Source organism: Amblyomma americanum, chromosome 3 (assembly GCF_052857255.1).
Source record: "Amblyomma americanum isolate KBUSLIRL-KWMA chromosome 3, ASM5285725v1, whole genome shotgun sequence".
Classification (NCBI taxonomy): Eukaryota; Metazoa; Arthropoda; class Arachnida; order Ixodida; family Ixodidae; genus Amblyomma; species Amblyomma americanum.
In genome coordinates this window covers 104093168-104111271 of record NC_135499.1, presented here as the reverse complement: position 1 = coordinate 104111271, position 18104 = coordinate 104093168, and the positions used below count along the sequence as shown (strand labels likewise).

The window sequence follows — 18104 nt, the reverse complement described above, 5'->3', positions numbered from 1 at the left end:
AATGTGGCCTCGCGGTTCTCGAACCATGTCCGAGCAGCGTCTTCAAGGCTGAAGTAGACGTTCCGCATTTTCGCAGCGTCGTCCCAGCCGTTAAACGTCGCGACCCTTTCGTAGTGAGCTAGCCAGTCCTCGGCGTCATCAAACTGCTCACCGTGAAATGGTTTAGGGGTGCGTGGGGTCTGAAGGATGAGACAGGACGAAGGGGTGGAAGGGACAGTCATGGTACGGGCGGGCGGTGTCGTTGCCACAGCTAGGGTCTCTTCGTCAAGAGCGAAGGCCTCGGGGGGCAAGCCTCGGAGCCGTCGGCTGGTACGATGAACAGGAGTGGTCACGAGAGGCGGCCGCGTAGGATCGTCCGCAGGAGAAGGGATCATCGATGGCACCTCCACCAGTGTCACGACTGAAGTCACAGGGAAGGTACACGTTGCCGAGGACCAGAGAGAATAAGGTCGGCTTGCCGTTCCGATCATAGAGTCACAGAGACCAGCACCAGCGCGCCGCTCGTGCCCACAGCAACCGCTTCGTCGTCGTCGGCACCAAACAAGGCTGTCGCGCGGCGCTAGGCACGTGGCAATATATACTAAAAGTGATTTCTGGCTGCTGATTTGGTCAATATAATATAAAATCACCAAAAATTGAAGAAAGATAACAGGATTTATTTCACGACGTTTCGGCTGGAGGACCAGCCTTTTTCGACACTCGAAAAAGGCTGGTCCTCCAGCCAAAACGTCGTGAATTAAATCCTGTTATCTTTCTTCAATTTTGGTTATTACACATATATATATATATATATATATATATATATATATATATATATATATATATATATATATACTTATGAATTATGAAGGGAGCCAACAGTCACCGAAACCAAGGTGACGTTAGTATTATTATTTTTTTAATGTGTTGTGCTTATCAGTGGGATAATATTACTTAGATTAACGCCGTTAGATGACGTTCCACGTCACGCTCGCGGTATTACAGGACGTACTACGTCCGCCGCTATGGTCGATAGTGGCGCTGGTGAACACTCTCAAGGTTCGCGTACAACAAGTAAACATAAATACCCACGAGAGCACCAGATTGGACAGCCGTCGCCGTAGCTCAGTTGGTAAGAGCACCGGACGCGATATTCGGAGGTCGTGGGTTCGGATCCCACCGGCGGCATGGTTGTTCTTTTTGCTGTTTTATAATTAATTTTCTTTAAGCGATTTATTAATCTAAGTAATATTATCCCACTTATAAACACAACACATTAAAATAATAATAATAATAACGTTCCCCTATGCACCTTGGTTTCGGTGACTGTTGGCTCCCTTCATAAGTTTGTCAAACGGGCCTCTCATTTACTTTACCTTGTCTGCTAATATATATATATATATATATATATATATATATATATATATATATATATATATATATATATATATATATATATATAGATATATATATAGGGATTGGGTCGCCAGGACTACTTGGAGTCTTTGGGCGCCGGCGCAGCCAATAGTAGCACTGGGAGCAGCGGCGTAGTCTGCTGCATTGTCTGCTGCTCATGCGCAAGCGCGCTGAGACGGCGGCGATGTAAGGAGAGCTGCGCGCATGCAGGGAAGCCGGCTTCAAAAAATGTGGTATAGCCGCCTCTCCTGGGTTGTTTTCTTCCTCCATGGAACGAGAGCACTGTGCTATCACCGCAGCCGATTACGCGTCGTGTTGTTGTCTTCTGCCTCTGGAGGAATGGCAAATACCCACAGTAGGGGATTGGCCTCGTGTTAAACTACAACACACTCTCGCGCTGTGCATTGCACACCGTCGTCTTCATGAGCTTGCATCTTTTGCCGAACAGATCAGATCAGCTTAACCTCGATCAGAGTCTATCATGAGTCTAACATCGTCGCCTGACGCGCGAACAACCCAGAAAAGCAAGACCATGAGCGAACAAGGCTAAATAAATGCTTTCGCACTTCTACTCGGTTGAATTTGGTTAAAACCCTACCAATGTTTTTCTCCTTGTCTTCTTCGTCATGCGATGCATTGTGCAGGCGAATTCGGCAGTCATGCTCCCCCTCCCCTTAAGCCGCCACTCAGTATAAGTGGCGCCACATCTTGACCAGCAAACGAACCTAGGCGCTCAAACGAGGCCCATTTCGAAGCAAGCCGTGAAGCTGGCATTGAAATAGAGAATGCTTTGTGCTTTTATAGTGGACGCCTACTTGTGTAGAAGGAGTTCGGTTCTCTTGTTCGTTAGAGCGGCCACTCCCAACACATATGGCAGTATTATGGTGACCAAGGGCACAAAGACAGAACTGTTGTCAACCGGTGGGAAAATGCGAGAGCTCTTACATCTATTTATGCCTGGTTTGTTGAGCGTCGTAGGCTGTGCAGGACATCACGTTACCCTATTTGAAATATTACGGCGCGGAAAACGGGGACTTTAAGGGTAGAAAACACAGGACAAGCGCTGACTCTCAGCTAAAGTTTAATCACAGCAAAAAGGCAAATATAAGCGAACATGCAACAAGCAAACATTAAAACCACAAGGCACGTGCACTATGTTGGGACAAGATAGGCAACCTCCCTGTCACGCAGGAGCAGGGATGATTTGCTGACGCACAATCTTGATTTTTTTCTCATCTTGTATGCTTCTACGATTTCTCTGGTCAATTGATCGCGGTGTTTGTACAATATGTCACTGTAATACAAGGCAGAAAAACATGATTTACACTCTTGATCATTGCTGAGAGTGTAAATCATGTTTTCGTGCCTTGTATTACAGTGACATATTGTACAAACACCCCGATCAATTGACCAGAGAAATCGTAGAAGCATACAAGATGAGAAAAAATCAAGATTGTGCGTCAGCAAATCATCCCTGCTCCTGCGCGACAGTGAGGTTGCCTATCTTGACCCAACATAGTGTACGTGCCTTGTGGTTTTGATGTTTGGTTGTTGCCTGTTCGCTTATATTTGCCTTTTTGCTGTGATTAAACTTTAGTTGAGAGTCAGCGCTTGTCCTGTGTTTTCTACCCTTAAAATCCCCGTTTTCCGCGCTGTAATTTTTCAAATATGTATCACCAACTCGCCCGCCTTGCTATCGCATTGAATCACGTTACCGCCCCATACACATGCCTCCAGCCAACACGGTGCTCTCCGGGTAGAGCGAGCGGTCACCCCTGATGAAGTGACTACGGGTAGCTCTTCCCTGCGATCAGGTGACCACCATGTGTACTCAGGTCGTAAATCGTGCATAGTGCTGCTTTGGCTCTCACCGGCTGGGGCGCGTGGTTGTAAGACACGACCAAACCCTTCAAAAGCCTCATGGACGCCCTGTGCGTGCTGTGTAGCACGTACAGATAGTTAAAGGCATTGGCGTAGTAACAATCATAAAGTGTCTGGGCACATGGAAAGGACCCTGGAATTCACTACACTACTAGGACACCTGGTAACAGCGCTTGTAAACAAGCCGTTCTTGCAAAAGCACTGCTCCGACGCCGCCAAGATTCGGCTGTGATAGCCGCTCTGATACTTCAGTTAGAAAATAAAAATAACAAAAAAGATTCTTTTATTCATTCGCAAGAATCACCCGCCAAGGCTGCGCTGTGTTAACGCATTACCCCGTATCAGAATCGTGCCACGAGTTTTCAAAACAAGATAGGAGAGTGGCGCTGTTGGCCTTAAGGAATGATCGAGATGTTAATGTTGTCTTTAGACACAGGAAGTGCACCGGTTGCTCATAGGTTCTCTTTAGTATTACTGAGGCCACTGCATTCTATCTTTTTCCAGTTCCGTCTTTGCATAGAGAAGCTGTGACTCCACAAAACACATACATAGTTAACGGCTAATTGTGTTTAAAGTCCCAAAGTGGCAAAAGCTATGGCTCAGGTCATGTGATGCAGCCTGATGGCTCCAGACAATTTCGACCACCTGAGGTTGTTTCATGTGCACTGACATCGCCCAGTACATGGGCCTCTGATGCTCTCTAGGCGTTATACATGCGCCGAATCGTTCTCTTCTCTGAGATGTCCGCCGTGAATAACGGTTAGCGTACCTCAGACTCCGTATCCGGTGTCACCCCCTTGAGCAGCAGCGGCTACCTTAGCCGACATGACGCAGGCAGCCTGCTGCTGCTGCTGCCGCTGCTGCAGGAAGCGCCACTGCAGCTCCTGCTCGTGTGGCGACAGTTGCGGCACCAGGTGCAGGTGCGGCGGGAGGACCCTGCGCTGCTGTTGCTGCTGCTGCTGCTGTTGTTGCGGCTGTGCGGAGGGGGCAGGAGGTCCCGCGTAGAAAGAGGCCAGCGGCACCGCCTCTCGCTCGGGAGTGTGGCGGCCCGGCGTCCCAGCCGCCGCAGGAACGTGCCTCGCCGATGAGTCCGACCACCAGCACGGCGGAAGGGGCTCGGCCGCCCCCCGCTCGGGAGTCGCCGCCGCCGCAGTGTAGGCCCTGCCGAACGGCGGCGGTGACTCCGGACTCTCCCGCTACGTGGTCGTCTCGCGGCTGATCCAGTAGTCGTCCGCCTTGCCCCCGCCCAGGCCGTTGCTGTGGGCGCCGCCCTTGCCGCTCGACTTGGAGCCCGAGTGGGCGTGCGACTGCTGCTGTTGCTGTTGCTGCTGCTGCTGGGCCTGGTGGTTGCTGCTCTTGGGTGTCTGGGGCCCTTCTGCGCGAGGCCATGCGGCAGAGTGCAGGAGCTATAACGGTGTGCTAAGGACCTCTAGATATATCAGTGAGACACGTCTTGAGGCCATTCGGATCTGCACTGAACGCATACAACTGACAGCTCGCACTAGTACTATCTAAATGTTTTATTTTGAGGAAAGGGAAAATGCACTAGATGTCTCATTTCTCCATGCACACCTTAAACGCTCCGCGATGAACGAATGAAGGAGGGAGTGGAAGAGCGTCACAGAGAAAAGAGTAAGAGGGACAGAGAAGATTTCAGGAAGAAAGGAGATTGTGGAGTAATTTAGACCACCCGGGCTTCTTCAATGAGGACTGTTATCGCACAAGGCACGTGCTATCTGCAGAACAAGCCATATAGCCTGAATGAGCCAGACTGCTGTCTGCAGACTGAGCGATATCATCTGTGTGTTCGAGGGAGAGAGAGAGATAATGAAAATGAAAACTGGTTTTTGGAGATAGGGAAAAGCGCAGCATCTGTCTCGCATATCTCGGTTAACACCTGAACCGCGCCATAATGAAAGGGATAAAGGAGGGCCTGAGAGAAGAGCCTTGTCGCTAAGAGATAGATAGCAAAATTTATGTTTAGGTAACGCTGCCAGTTCTCGATTGCGTAACAGCATTAGTGGTGTCTATGCATTGCAGAACACATGGCATTTTTTTAAAAGAAAGGAATATTCAGGGAAAAACTGGCTACCGACAGTCCTTAACAAATTTAAATCCGGCAGTCAAATCTGGGTTTCCATCTACATGTGGACAGATGATAGGTCAGACATTTGAAATTCTTTTGTGAATTCTGCTTGTGAATTGGCCAGATATGAAAATAGAAAAATAGGAGGAGAGGCAATTTAAATCTCGGAAATTGGTCTAGCAGTAAAAAAAAAGGAATTCATGAAACTGCTGAAAAGAAAGGAGTTGGTGAAGACCTGCGTCATTAGCCGCAGAATGCTAGACACGAATTCATGAACGCCAAATCAATCAGTATAATCTATGCCTATCGTGCTCTGGCGCTCCATCCTGAAGATCACATTTTAGGCTTTATTATTATGCTGGGCAGTCTTGAGATTCTTTTTCGTATCGTTCTGTCACCACTATTATTGAAATTTGCGCGCACACGCACGCTCACGTGCACACACAAAGCAAGCACACTTTGAAACATGCACATTTTCAAACATGCCCAAAGTGGCTCAGCTTTCGCGTCCCATGTCTTCGCTGCGTTTCTAAAACAGTGCACTTTAAGAACTAATCATAAAGTAATTAATAATTAATTAATTTTTTACTAATTCTCTGCTACTCTCTTTTCTCCTTCATCTTTTTATTCCCTCACCGCTTTCCCCCCGTGGAAGGTAGCAAACCGGTTATTCTTCCGGCTAAACTCCTTGCCTTTCCTCCTCTTTCTCGTTGAGGTAGTTCTACTCATGATTGTTTGTAGCGATTAAAAACACAACAAATGTATTTTACCTGCCGCAGTGGCTCGACCATTTTGGCGTTCAGATGCTACACCAAAGGACTCGGGCTAAATCATGGCCGCGGTGGCCGAATTTCAATGCAGGTGAAGTCTAACAATGTGTGCGTATTAAGCGATGTATGCGCTCTGAAGAACCACGATGTGGTCAAAATTAATGTAGAACACTACACTACTGCGTCTCTCACAGTCTATATGCAGCCTCATGACAACAAACTCCACGTGGGAAGTGCCATATACCATAAAGAAAAGCCTGAAGCCGGACAGTGTTAATGTCGATAACCTTCGGTATTGCTCTCAGTTGTCGAGAAATAATGACGACGAAGGTAACACTTAACTATGCCTGGTGCAGTAGCTGTCATCTTATGGCCTGTGCGCTGTGCTAGGCTAACTACGAGCGAAGGTCACATTGCGTTGAATTTATTTTGATATTGAAAAACTGCTCAGGCAAATGACGGCTTTAGATCTAGAATGGCCTCCCTCTCATTTTAAGGCAATAACTTCCAGAGCTTACAGGCTCGAGTATGGTGATCAAAAGAGTTTTTTTACGTTTAGTTCCGGGAAAACAAAATCAAGTTCTTTGCATCTAAGCCAACCAGCTGAGGCACGCGTGGCTTCCTCATCACGACACCCGCTTCTACATTTCACTACAATTCAAGAAGAAAAAAAAACAGCCTCGAAGAACGACTACTTCGTCGAATTTTCCTTCGAGTGTTCACGTGAGTCGCCGAACTTGATCTTCAAGCCACGGTTGTGTGGTTTACCTTTGCGGAGAGATTGAAAGCCAACTATGGCAAACACAGTATTCCACTGACGTGAGCAAACAGCGGTTGCATTTAATATTTCAGGCTTATGAGAATACTGCCAGGGCGGCTTTGTGTACGCGTTAGACGAAAGAGCAAAATCAAAACAAAAAGGAGGCGGTGTTTCCAAACGAAGGATTCTCATTACAGCCGGCAGTACCGGGTGTTCTTCGCTTATGGCCTGACCCGGTTTCACCCGCGGCGTCTTCTAAAGACAACATCGTCTTACGAGATTTAGTGGGTTTTCGCGTCTTCGGGGTAGCAGTTACTAAATTAAAGTTTGTGCAAACAGCTCTAGGCTGCCGCGGCCGGAGCAGTGATGCAGCTGCGCCAATAAGGAGACAGGGAAGATCAAAAGAAAGCAGCAGTTGGAGAATGAAACAGAAATCCAGACTGGAAAAACGCACGTGACGCGTGGGCAGCGCGCATCACCTTTCTCGCGGGACCACTTCAATTAAAGTGGCGCGCTGGCTACGAGGGTTAAATTAATTTAATGCAAAGCCATCCTCGTGAAACACATTGAGAGTGAGAGCGTTACGTTTCTGCAGAAGGAGAGAGAAGGGGCGCGAACTGGCTCGGGTCAAACGTGGCTTGGGGGCGACCTCAGAGCTCATGTCGTCGCGGTGCGGAAAGCTGCCAACGGTCAACAGGAAAGAAACAGGAGATAGTGTGTGGGAAGAAACGAAGAGGAAATGAAAGAAGGTCGGGCAAGAAAAAAGAGCACTCTCCCTGATCTACGTCCGTGAGGAAAAATACAAACTGAACGAAACACAGAGAGAGAAAAAAAGAAGTTGAGAGGATTCTGCGCACCAGGCTGCCCAGCGGTGAACTGAAGCAGCTCACAGGAGCGCGTGGCAGTGCGCGTCGCGCTCCGTGAAATGGCAGAAATCGGGAAGCAGTGCCGCGAAAAACAATAAAAAAATGGAAAGAGCTGCTAAAGAGATGACGGCGCAAGGTATATATGGCAGAGAGCGGCCTTCTGAGACGCGTAATTTTCTTTACGAGTACCCTCCCCCTCCTTCCCTGCCTAACACACACCCACGCACACTTTCTGGTGCGCCTTTCCAAAGAAGGATGTACACCGAGGGATAACGTGGGTGAAGAGGGAACTGGAGGAGAGGGAAAAGGACGAGGGGGAAGGGATTCCCGATTCTTCGCCACTCTGGTCCGGAAAGCCTCTTCGCTCGTTCGCCCTAAAACGCTCAGTCAGCTCCGGCCGTCCTCAGTGCTTTTAGTGAGAGTCCGCCTTTGTTCTTCTCTTAAAACGGTTTTCATACTGCCCCCTCGTCTGCTTCTTTTTCAGCGCTGATCTTGAAGATGTCATTTATTGCAGTGTTTGCGAAACCCCTGCCACACTCCGGGAGATCCTGCTTATTATCACAAATATTAAAAATATTTTTTTTTTAATTTTAGCTGCTCTTTGCCGTGTACTCGCACAGTTCATACTGTAAAATCTTTTCTTATCTCCTTTAGTTGGGTTCGCTGAAAGACCTTCTTGACTGAGATTATGGCATGGCGAAAGTTTACTTTTTGAAGGTCGGAATGCACCAGAGATTCCTGCCGCGTGCCTTAATTCTCCTAGTTTGATTAGGCTAGCTTCGATCCTCGATGTAGCTTCTGGCCTACCCCGCCGCTCTCAGGTAAAGAAGCTTAAATAACAATCTCATCAACGTGAAGCGTACACCTTCATGCGGCAAGCTCTCAACTGACTATCTTTGACCAAAGTAGGTAAGTACAGAGCCGAGCATTACATAAGCTGGCTGAAGTTAAGGAGGCGTTCGTTACATAGCGGTACGTGGCGCCTAAAGGATATAAGAAACGCCATCTTGGTTTCCCACGTCTCATTATGAACGCGCGAAAAGGCACTCTATGAAGTGAAAATAATGAAAAATTAATGAAAATAAGCACGGTATTAGCGCTTGCATGACAATAATATTCAATAATTTAAACACTGACATATGCTAAGGAATTCTCTTTCGAAATTGGCTGGTCATTGTTACGTCGAGAGGCACTACAACTGCTAAAGCTATCTGGAGAAATGAGTTTGATCTCGAACAGGGACAACAGAGCTCGAGTGCCACAACCAATTTGTATCTGTTAAAAACTTACGCAAAAAAAGGAATCGATGTGAACACCCGAGCAACACCGGCAGTTGATTAATCGTCTGTTATAATTACGCAATAAGAAATTGCGAACAAGCTTTCTCCGATTGTGGGGTACACTGAAGGCTTACTGATGCCGTTGTCGCCTGTTGTAGCGTCATTATTGGCTTCTAAACTTTCTCAAGATACGCCATTTTCGAATTTCTCTAAAATCCTAATCTCAAGAAAGGGTAACTAAAAAAACAGCAAATATTGCACAGGCAAGTGTTTGCCTTTCTTTGTTAACAGTCAGTGCATGCTTCCGTGCCCGGTAATTTATGCAGCGACCCGCTTGTCGTATGGAATGCTATGGGCGGGTAGTAAGACCCAAATAATAATTACGTTCAATTGATCGTCCAACTGAAAAAAAATACTTTTCCGGGAAGGAACAACGGAGCTGACACGTCAGGAGAATTTTATTTGCTCTTGTCTCACTCCGCTCGCGCTATTTTTTTCTGTGCTTGATCGTCAGAACAATTGAAATGTTTCGATCGCAACGTATCTTTTTTTTTTCATTTCACAATCCATGAGCGCGCATAAGCAGGCTTGTTTTAGAAAATGCCTTAAGAAGCACTTGTAATCAACTTAAACCTTGCCAGTCTGGGCGCAATTTTCTCAACCAGGCCTCCTGTACCTCCGGCTCCTGTAACTTGAAGAGCGACGGAATCCTCTGCAAAACTGTCTTTTACATAGGGTGCCGAAAGTTTCCCGCACTGTGTGAAGAGGCGGATTCCAAGCAGAGATTAGCGACAGTCCTTTTTACTGTCCTTGAGCCGGCACAACGGTACAGTAGAAATATTTTCTCTGCCGCGGGGTGGCACATAACGTATACATGTTGCCGTGAAAGCCCAATATTGCAGAGCCTAAAAACAAGGAAGAGCCTTCAGCTTAGATGCATTTGAGCGGCAGAGAGAAATTTTTTTTCAAAAGCTATGCAGATCCAGCGTACACACTGCGTAAAGAAACTTTACAGCCGCCAAAAAAAAAAGGACGAATTATGGACGACAACATATTGAATATAGAAACAGCTAACCTTCTAAATAAAAGACAAGAATTAACAGATCTGAGTGCTAATGAGTGCTAATCTTGCAGCTGTGTTTTGCTATTATGATGTTTCTATTTTGTTCTTGCTAATTTTGCAAACAACCATGTTCAGAATTTTGTTATATTTGTATCTTGATACCAAGTATTTGTGTCGCCATGTACGAATTATTGTTTGCTTCATACGCTTATTTTTCGTTACATGATTTATTTACCTTTTTTTTACTCAGTGCTGTGTGACATTTTCTTATTTCCCCCAGAAGATTTTGGCGTGAAACTGTTCGCTTAAAGTTATGTTAACCGTTTGTGCCCAGCTGTCTGCGGGGCAAGAGCCGTCGTTAGGCGTTTCGCCTTTTGCTCTTGCTCCTCTTTCTGTATCAGAAAAGAAACAAATAAATCAAATCAACTCAAATCAAATAAAAGCGCAGGAAAGAAATCTGGGAGGCTTTCAGCGAAAGCTGCGGAGTGCGTTCGATACCGACCGCCTGGCGTAGGAGGTGAAATGCCGTTTGTCAAAGCAGATATAACTTCACATAAAAAGACAAACATAAATGTGCAGACAAACTGGAACATGCGCTTTCGGCGCGTCAGTGATATTGACCGGGAAACAAAAAAAAATATACCGCAAAGTTTACCTCCCTCAACGACTTAATGAGCTGAAGCCTGCGCACGTGTAGGTCATCTGCATAATTTGAAAGCAATGTCAATGTCGATGCTGTGTATTTCCAGCGAAAGCTCCAATGGACTTGGCTGACAACATGGTCACCGCAACAGCTAGTCTCAAACGCATGCCGCAGAGTGACCGTTACAACTGCGACATAGCAGTTTAATTCAGATCACATATGGGTGTTGTTTGTTCGTCCTTAAGATATTGTATACATAGTCGCAATATACGGTATTCATAACTTTATGGCATCCTAGAACAGTCTACGGTTTATTCAACAAGGTCTTAGAATGCCGTTCTGGTTCCATTATTCGAATACAACTCGAGTGCGAAGTGCAGATGGCCATCAAAAAAGCCGGTGCCACCAATAGCAGCAACTGGTTTCATGACGTCGCGGTTTTGTCCGATTAGTTCGTGCTTAGTGGCCTTTCAACTTCCACCCCTTGCGATGCGAGGCTAAGAGGTCCGATGGGATTAACCACGATGCCACGCGAATCGGTCAACACCATTGGCTGCAGGGTCTCCTTTGAGCCTCATTTGCCGCTTCATTTTAGTGTTGTATCTGACTATAGGCTGAATAACTGAGCTCTAACTACATTCCTTGCACATCAAGGCTGGAATGAAATCAGCGTGACCATGCCAAAATTTGGAGCTCTAGGAATTTTTGTGCGATAAGCTAAGGACGACCCAGAACCGATGCCAGCGGGCTAAAAATTTTTAATAGCATTGTTCGACTGCACAGTAACACTCCATGTAAACATGAGCTTGCAACACGCAATGTATGAAAAATAAAATTAAATATAACTATCAAGTAATCCTAGGTAGCGTGTGGTGCGTTGTGCGATCGATGAAGGAGAGCAATGTGGGAGGGAAGGCGTCTTACGCGAGGAGCTATTTTTTTTTATTCATAATTGAAAAGAAAAAAACTGAGTGCACAAACCTCAAAGGCACAGTCTAATTTGCATCCAAAAACGTGTCAGCGAAAGCAACCACCAAAAAGTAGACTAAAAGAAACCGAGGCAGACGAAACAAGGACGCATAACAGAAAACAAGGTTTGTCACGTAATAGAGAAATACGCAGAACAGAGAGGGAAGGAAGACAGCGGAGGAATGCCGGGAAGACAAAGGCCAGCCGCCGCGTGGGCGTCGGCGGATTAGACCGCTAGAGAGCGCGTGTGTGAGAACTGGGGCACCGGCGCACATTTTGAGCGCGAAAAAAGGACAAACAGGCTTAACCAACGTGCACGCATGTGTCGCGCCCCCTCGTCGGCTTCGTGGTAATTGAATTGGATGCGGCACCCTTCCTTCAGTGCGCACACGCATGAAAAAGGACGACATTAGAGAGGCTTTTTCGCTCGACCGCCAAGAGCGGCGAGCACGGCGAGTTTGGCGTGGAAACCCGTAAGAGAGTTATAATTGCGCGAAAGAGCAACGCGAGAGAGAAAGCTTTTATGCGGAGAGTTAGTTCCTATGCGGTGCCTCTCGCTAACAGAAATGAGCGGTGGTGGGCCGGGACAAATTATATTTCGGCAGTAGACGAGACGCCGCAACTGGTATGTGCGAAGCTGGCTGCGAGAGGCCGCCACGGCTGGTGTTCTCCTCTTCGCGCGGTTAAAAGTTGGTTCGAGAATTTCTCGCGCCAGGCGCTCTTCGTATAATTCCCGAAAAATTATCCCTTTATGACCCCGTTACTTCCTCTGGACTTTCATTTTCTACTATCGTATTTTACTTGCTTTATTCAACAGCCTGCCGGCATTTAAGTTGCTCGCGCTTAAAACAAACACGAGCGCTGGTCGACTTCTCAGATTATAATCTACATTTCTTGTGTCACTTTGACGAAGCCTGTAGCTGCGAACTCTGCTGCGATTTGTAGCATTAGAAGAGGTGGGGAAGTTCGCCCTGAAACACGACGCGTAGTTTTTCAAGAGCCTCCTAATAGCGATAAATGAATGGACGCGAACGCATGGCAGGCACCTACAAAAATCGATTGCAGTCTGATGTCGCGACACTGACAGTGCGCTGCAGGCTAAACTGTCAGTTCAACTTTGTGCGCAACCGCGATGAGCTGAGAAACAAAACATTAAAAACTAAACATTCACGTGCGCAAAGGTTGCCGGATTTACGACTCTGGTTAGTAGTCTTGTTCTTCAAGTCGCTCGAGGGCGTATGGCCTTAAGCGGCCGCGAAACTTCGCACCTGGGTGAGTGGTGAGCGCTCAAATATAAGGAGTAGTTATTAACCAGGCAATAGCACACACGGTAGGAGGAAAAATAAGGGATGACCAATTTTAACACGCAGTGAAGTTTCACTTCATGGCATCGTGTGCCAAAATTTAGCAAGAGTATTTGGCCCAAAATGGCAAGCGATAAAGCGCCAACATGAGGAGTTAGTCCAGACGCCGAGCTAAACAAAAAACTATTATGCTAAAACAACATGCTTTTGAAGAATCTGCCTTTCATGATCTTCATTTCAGCGCGTGATCCTCCCCATTGGTATTATAATTCCGCAAAATAAAATATCCCTATTTAGAAACTAATCATGGAATGCCATTAATCTAGCGCGAAATTGGAAATAGAGGAAGGCAATAATTTATTGACGTAAGCTCCTTGTGAGCACTTAAGTCGGCTCTAATGTTCAGAGACACGTTAATTTCATTTGTTGAGGAGACGTCTGTAGTGCGTTAAGCTATTCAAAGAAAACTTTTAGTAAACGGGAACTACTGAACTCCACCCTTTTTTGAGTCTGCGTGGGCGTTTCAACTAATACGGTAGCTATCCTCCTGTTTCGCTTCTTAACTACGAACTGGTTCCTTCTATAAACACATCTTTTTTGTTGCGGGTTCTTTTTTGATTACTAGTTAATATAGGTGACGCCTTAATTCTGTTTTTTTTTTTAATAAACTACTGTAAGAGGTGGCCGGAGAAAGAGACAGCAATGACGAATGGATTTTAACCTACACGTCAAACAGTTTAGTAGTGCATCAATCCATTTCATCGTCCAAAGGGCGATGGAACGTCATTGGTTCAAATGGATGCAAGTGGATTCCAAAATGCACTGAATGTCCTTTGGTTGTCAGTGAGATCTTGTTAACTTTATCCAGTTGAAAGCAATGCGATACAACAGTTTTATTTTTCAGTTGGTCAACATATTCCACTATGATTTCAACCTGGAATTTTACTTACATTTTAGTGAGAAAAAAAATTAGGTAATATTTCAACTTTGGTTTTCGAACACTGCGGTGACCACGTCATTCCAGGGCTACTGACGTCAGGGGACCGCTCTCCTCGCCGTTAATTCGCTGGCGCATCACCACTTGATGCTATATAAGGAATGAACAAAGTACGACATTTTCGTCGTGTGTTAACTTGCCTTGATTTCAGGCTAAATACATGCGGTCGCGTTATTTACGAAAGCACTTTGCGTTTCCTATTCGCTTGTTATATAAAAGAAAATGGTCGCCCTGGAAATTCCTAAGCTGCCGCACAGCTATCGGTTCTCCCGTTTAAGTTGAAGCTACGCAGAAGCGAATCATCCAATAATATGAAATCCCCGTACTGCTCCTCAAGTATGGTCGGCAAGTCCCCTTTTCTCTGGTCAGTCTTCTAGTAGACGCAAAGCATATATTCCGTGCTTTTAGAAGTCCGGCGGGAAAGCAAAGATGAAAGCGGCCTTTGAGCGCGTGCCGAGCGTTTCCATTTCCATTTCCACTGTTCATGCTTCCACTGCTTTCACTGTGCGCTTAGCTTTTACAGCTCTATTACGCGTAGGGCACTTCCCGCTTATTCCGCATGATTTACTGCTTCCGGCAGAGAAACGACACATGAGATCAGACAGTAAAATACGGCACTGGCGAGCCAAGACAACACATAGCGAATGAGTGCACAGAGATATTTCGTGTACCTTCTTCATAGTTCCTCTTGTTGCGCAGCCTGAGCGCAATGATGATGCACAGCGGAAGCAGGAAGAGCACCGTGACCGCCGATATGAGCATCGTCAGTAGCGTCTCGTCCGACAGCTGCAGCCGGGTCCCTGCGTAGCATCCAAGGAAGCAGCGTTAGACAACGGGGCACAGCCAACAACGAAGCATTTTGACTCATTGCCTGGCGGCTGGAAAATACATCACTGTCAGACCGCGCGCGTACTTCATAATGCACAGATCACTTTCACGATGTGTTTAAAAATGCGCAATTTCTCTACCTTAAGGCGCGATGGAAATCAGAGAGTATTATATTTTCTTTTGTGTATTCTTCTTTTAAAACAATCTCTTATAAAAATGGTCCATAGACTGTCAAGAGACTTTTTATAGACTCTATTGCTTTCCTATAGATAATCTCTTGTCTATTCATATTAAAAAGACTGTCCATAGCGAAAATTCTAATAAAATTGTATGACCATAATTCTATAGATTGTCTGTAGACTGGCTATCAGATTTGTATTGCCTGTAGACTACTCTGTAGGATTTGTCTATAGAAAGTCTATAGACATCATGGACAGAAGTCTATGGACTTCTAGAGAAATTTTCGTAAGGGCTGTGTAGCAATGAAAGAGCTCCGAGTAGTCTTACAAGTTGGTTGCTTGGCCTTTTATATAAATATATATTCTTCCCCGTATCCGTTTAAATAATCAATCGTCCTAACAAATTTTTGTATACTTCTCTCGGGATATTGACCCATAGTTGAAATGGCGAAGGACAGTCACAGAGACAGAATTCTTGGACCCACGGCTCAAAGTTGTGTGCGTTAATGGGGACAGCAACGCCCCATAGGCAAATTTCGACTAACGCTGACAAAGCGAACAAGGACAAGGCCTAAAGAGAATGCAACTTTATGAAACATTCTTAATTTTCCAACTAACGAGACTGCTGTTAGTAACACATATTCAGATTTATCCAAGCGGTTTATAAGCGCGCCAGCCAAACAACGGATAGCACTGGATGTTCTGAGATATATGTATTCATTTTTTTCATTGCTGCTCTAAAATGCTCGACAGTGACTTTCGGCGAGTGGCAGTCTAAAAACGCATTACCCTAGTACGAGCGAAACTGCTGGTGAATGCCATGCAAAGAGCGTAAGGTAAGTTTCCTTGAGTTGGTGAGCGCTAAGGGGCCGCGTTAAATTTTAAACGCTTGACTTACTTCGTGACCGAGAAAACCTTTCGCTATAATCTTTGGCTTTCCCATCTACACTGCTCCACGTGTCGGATACGCACCAGCAGTAGTTCAAAGGGAATCTTAAATTAGTTTGTCACGCTGTTGTTTCGGAATCAGTTGTCGCGCGTGTCAAAGAAAGGAGGCGCCATCGGAACGAGCAACCTTTCAAAAGCACAGCCCTGCCCTCCCATTCTCTCCTCACTATGCAAACTGGGAATGATCGTTGCAGTCGAGACGACTCACCTCATGCGTACTTCATACACAGGCAATGTCAGTGCCCGCTGCAGTCGCCGTTTGCAATTCTCTTATGCTTCGCGTCTCACGATCTGTGCACAAGACATGGTTCCACTGCCGAGTATTAATCACTGTTTCCGTGTATAATGCTCGCCTAAGCGTGGAGAGTTTCAGACGCGGAATCTTGCAAACGTACTCATGTATGAAACTTTGCCCTGACTTAATACTATTCTCAAGAAATGCTTTGGTTCGGTCTACTTGGTTCATAATTGCAACGGATTCTGAAGACGGTGCAAAGGAGAGCAGGAACAAAGAAGGGACATATAAGACACCGGTCCCACCGTATTTGTATGCATTCTTTCTCTCTGCTCCCTTTTGCGCACCTTCTTCACAATCAACTACAGTTTAATACTGGTCGCAGTGCTGGTGTTCTTTGGCTATTTCGACGAGTTACGTGCACTGGAGGGGCTACTTAGCCAGCAAGGTTCTCAAAAGTTCATGTATTTTGGCCTGATGTAGCGAAAAATTTGCTCGGCAACAGCGACGAGGGTAACCGCATTTTCGAAATTCTAATAACATATAGACAATACTTACAGAGGACTACAAACCTCTTCATAATTAAGGAGCCTAACAGCAATAGTTAACTAGTTATCTGGTCAATATTAGTTAACCAGCCTGCTAGATAGCATGTCTGAGTTGTATTCTGTTGTATTGCACCACTGACAATCCTTTCCCAAAAAAAGCGCATTTCTAACTTAAAATCCAATTTTTAAATAATGCGTAAAATATTAGCTGAAACACCCTGTATAACGGAACGAAAGTATAGGTAACAATTGAGGATTACGCACCCTCTGCTGCTATACGATATAGTGTGCTCACCTGGTAACGTTTTTTGTCAATTTGACCTTAATTGCAGACAGACGCGTCCTTGGCAAACTTAATTGGCAAGAGCTAAAGCTCTTAAACTCCGTGTACACCTGTTTTCGCCTTGCGTCTCTAGTCAGGTATACGGTCACTCATGTTTGGATCCAACTCGCGATATAGGGCACAGAAACTCACCGCTACGTACAGCCACTAAAACGTGGCGGCGGTCAAAACGTTTAAAGCGTTCATGGTTGACTATAAGATATTGCGCTGGACGAGAAAAGGCAATTTTAGAGTTAGGCTTACCGGCTTAGGCCGGGCCATGGATCAACGAATGCTGTCATAGCTTTGCTTTCATCATATAGCTTTGTATTATATCGTGGAACCACGCTCAAGTTGCGCATTCCTTGGGCCTCGTTGTAACCTCCTCCTTCCAGGCCAACCACCCTGTCGCGCTACTTGCCGTTGCAGCCTGCTTCCAGTTGCTCGTTCTTTGGCCACCAGTCGCCTTGCACCTTCTTTCTCTTTTTTTTCTCTTAAACTTGTGCTCTCTCTTCTCTTCCTTAAACTTAGACAGAAGGACTCTCTCTACTTTTCCACTTGCGACGATGGCCATAAGACATTTGAACTGAATTGAGTAAAATATTTACCCTGAATTAAATTAGATTGTAATAATTAGTTGTAAAAAATTAATTCGCAGAGTAATTAAGGTCTCACGGCTGACGCTATACATCACGCGGTAGGACGGAGGAGTGTACAGGTAAACCAAAGCTGCTACAGCTCTCTGTGCCTAAATTCCAGTTCAATCTCGCATTCATCTTTGTGTAAGGTAGACGTGGAAGTTTACTTGTGGGTCGACTGGTTAGACTTGTTTTAGCACGGCGACTTGCAGGTAATCCCACACAGCTCACCTTCTAATTTACTGCATAAACTGTGAACAACGCAAAGCACAAGTGTTACCCTTCATATCAGGCCAAATTCTTTTTGGCATCATGTAGGACTATGTTTCCAAAGAAGAAACAGACGAGTGTGAACTTTATATTTTTTTAGCCCCCCCCCCCCCCCAACGCAC

General features: G+C 45.8%; 1 protein-coding gene across 1 annotated transcript in view; it reads right to left on the bottom strand.

The window, feature by feature from the left end:
- Positions 1 to 18104, bottom strand: part of LOC144123200 (neural cell adhesion molecule 2-like) — a 253850-nt gene that overhangs the window by 23178 nt on the left and 212568 nt on the right. The window contains exons 9-10 of the mRNA XM_077656072.1: positions 14686 to 14814; positions 4046 to 4651 (exon numbers count right to left, since the gene is read on the bottom strand). Coding sequence (XP_077512198.1) covers positions 4473 to 4651; positions 14686 to 14814 — 308 coding nt within the window. The 3' untranslated portion in view covers positions 4046 to 4472. The remainder of the gene's footprint in view (positions 1 to 4045; positions 4652 to 14685; positions 14815 to 18104) is intronic.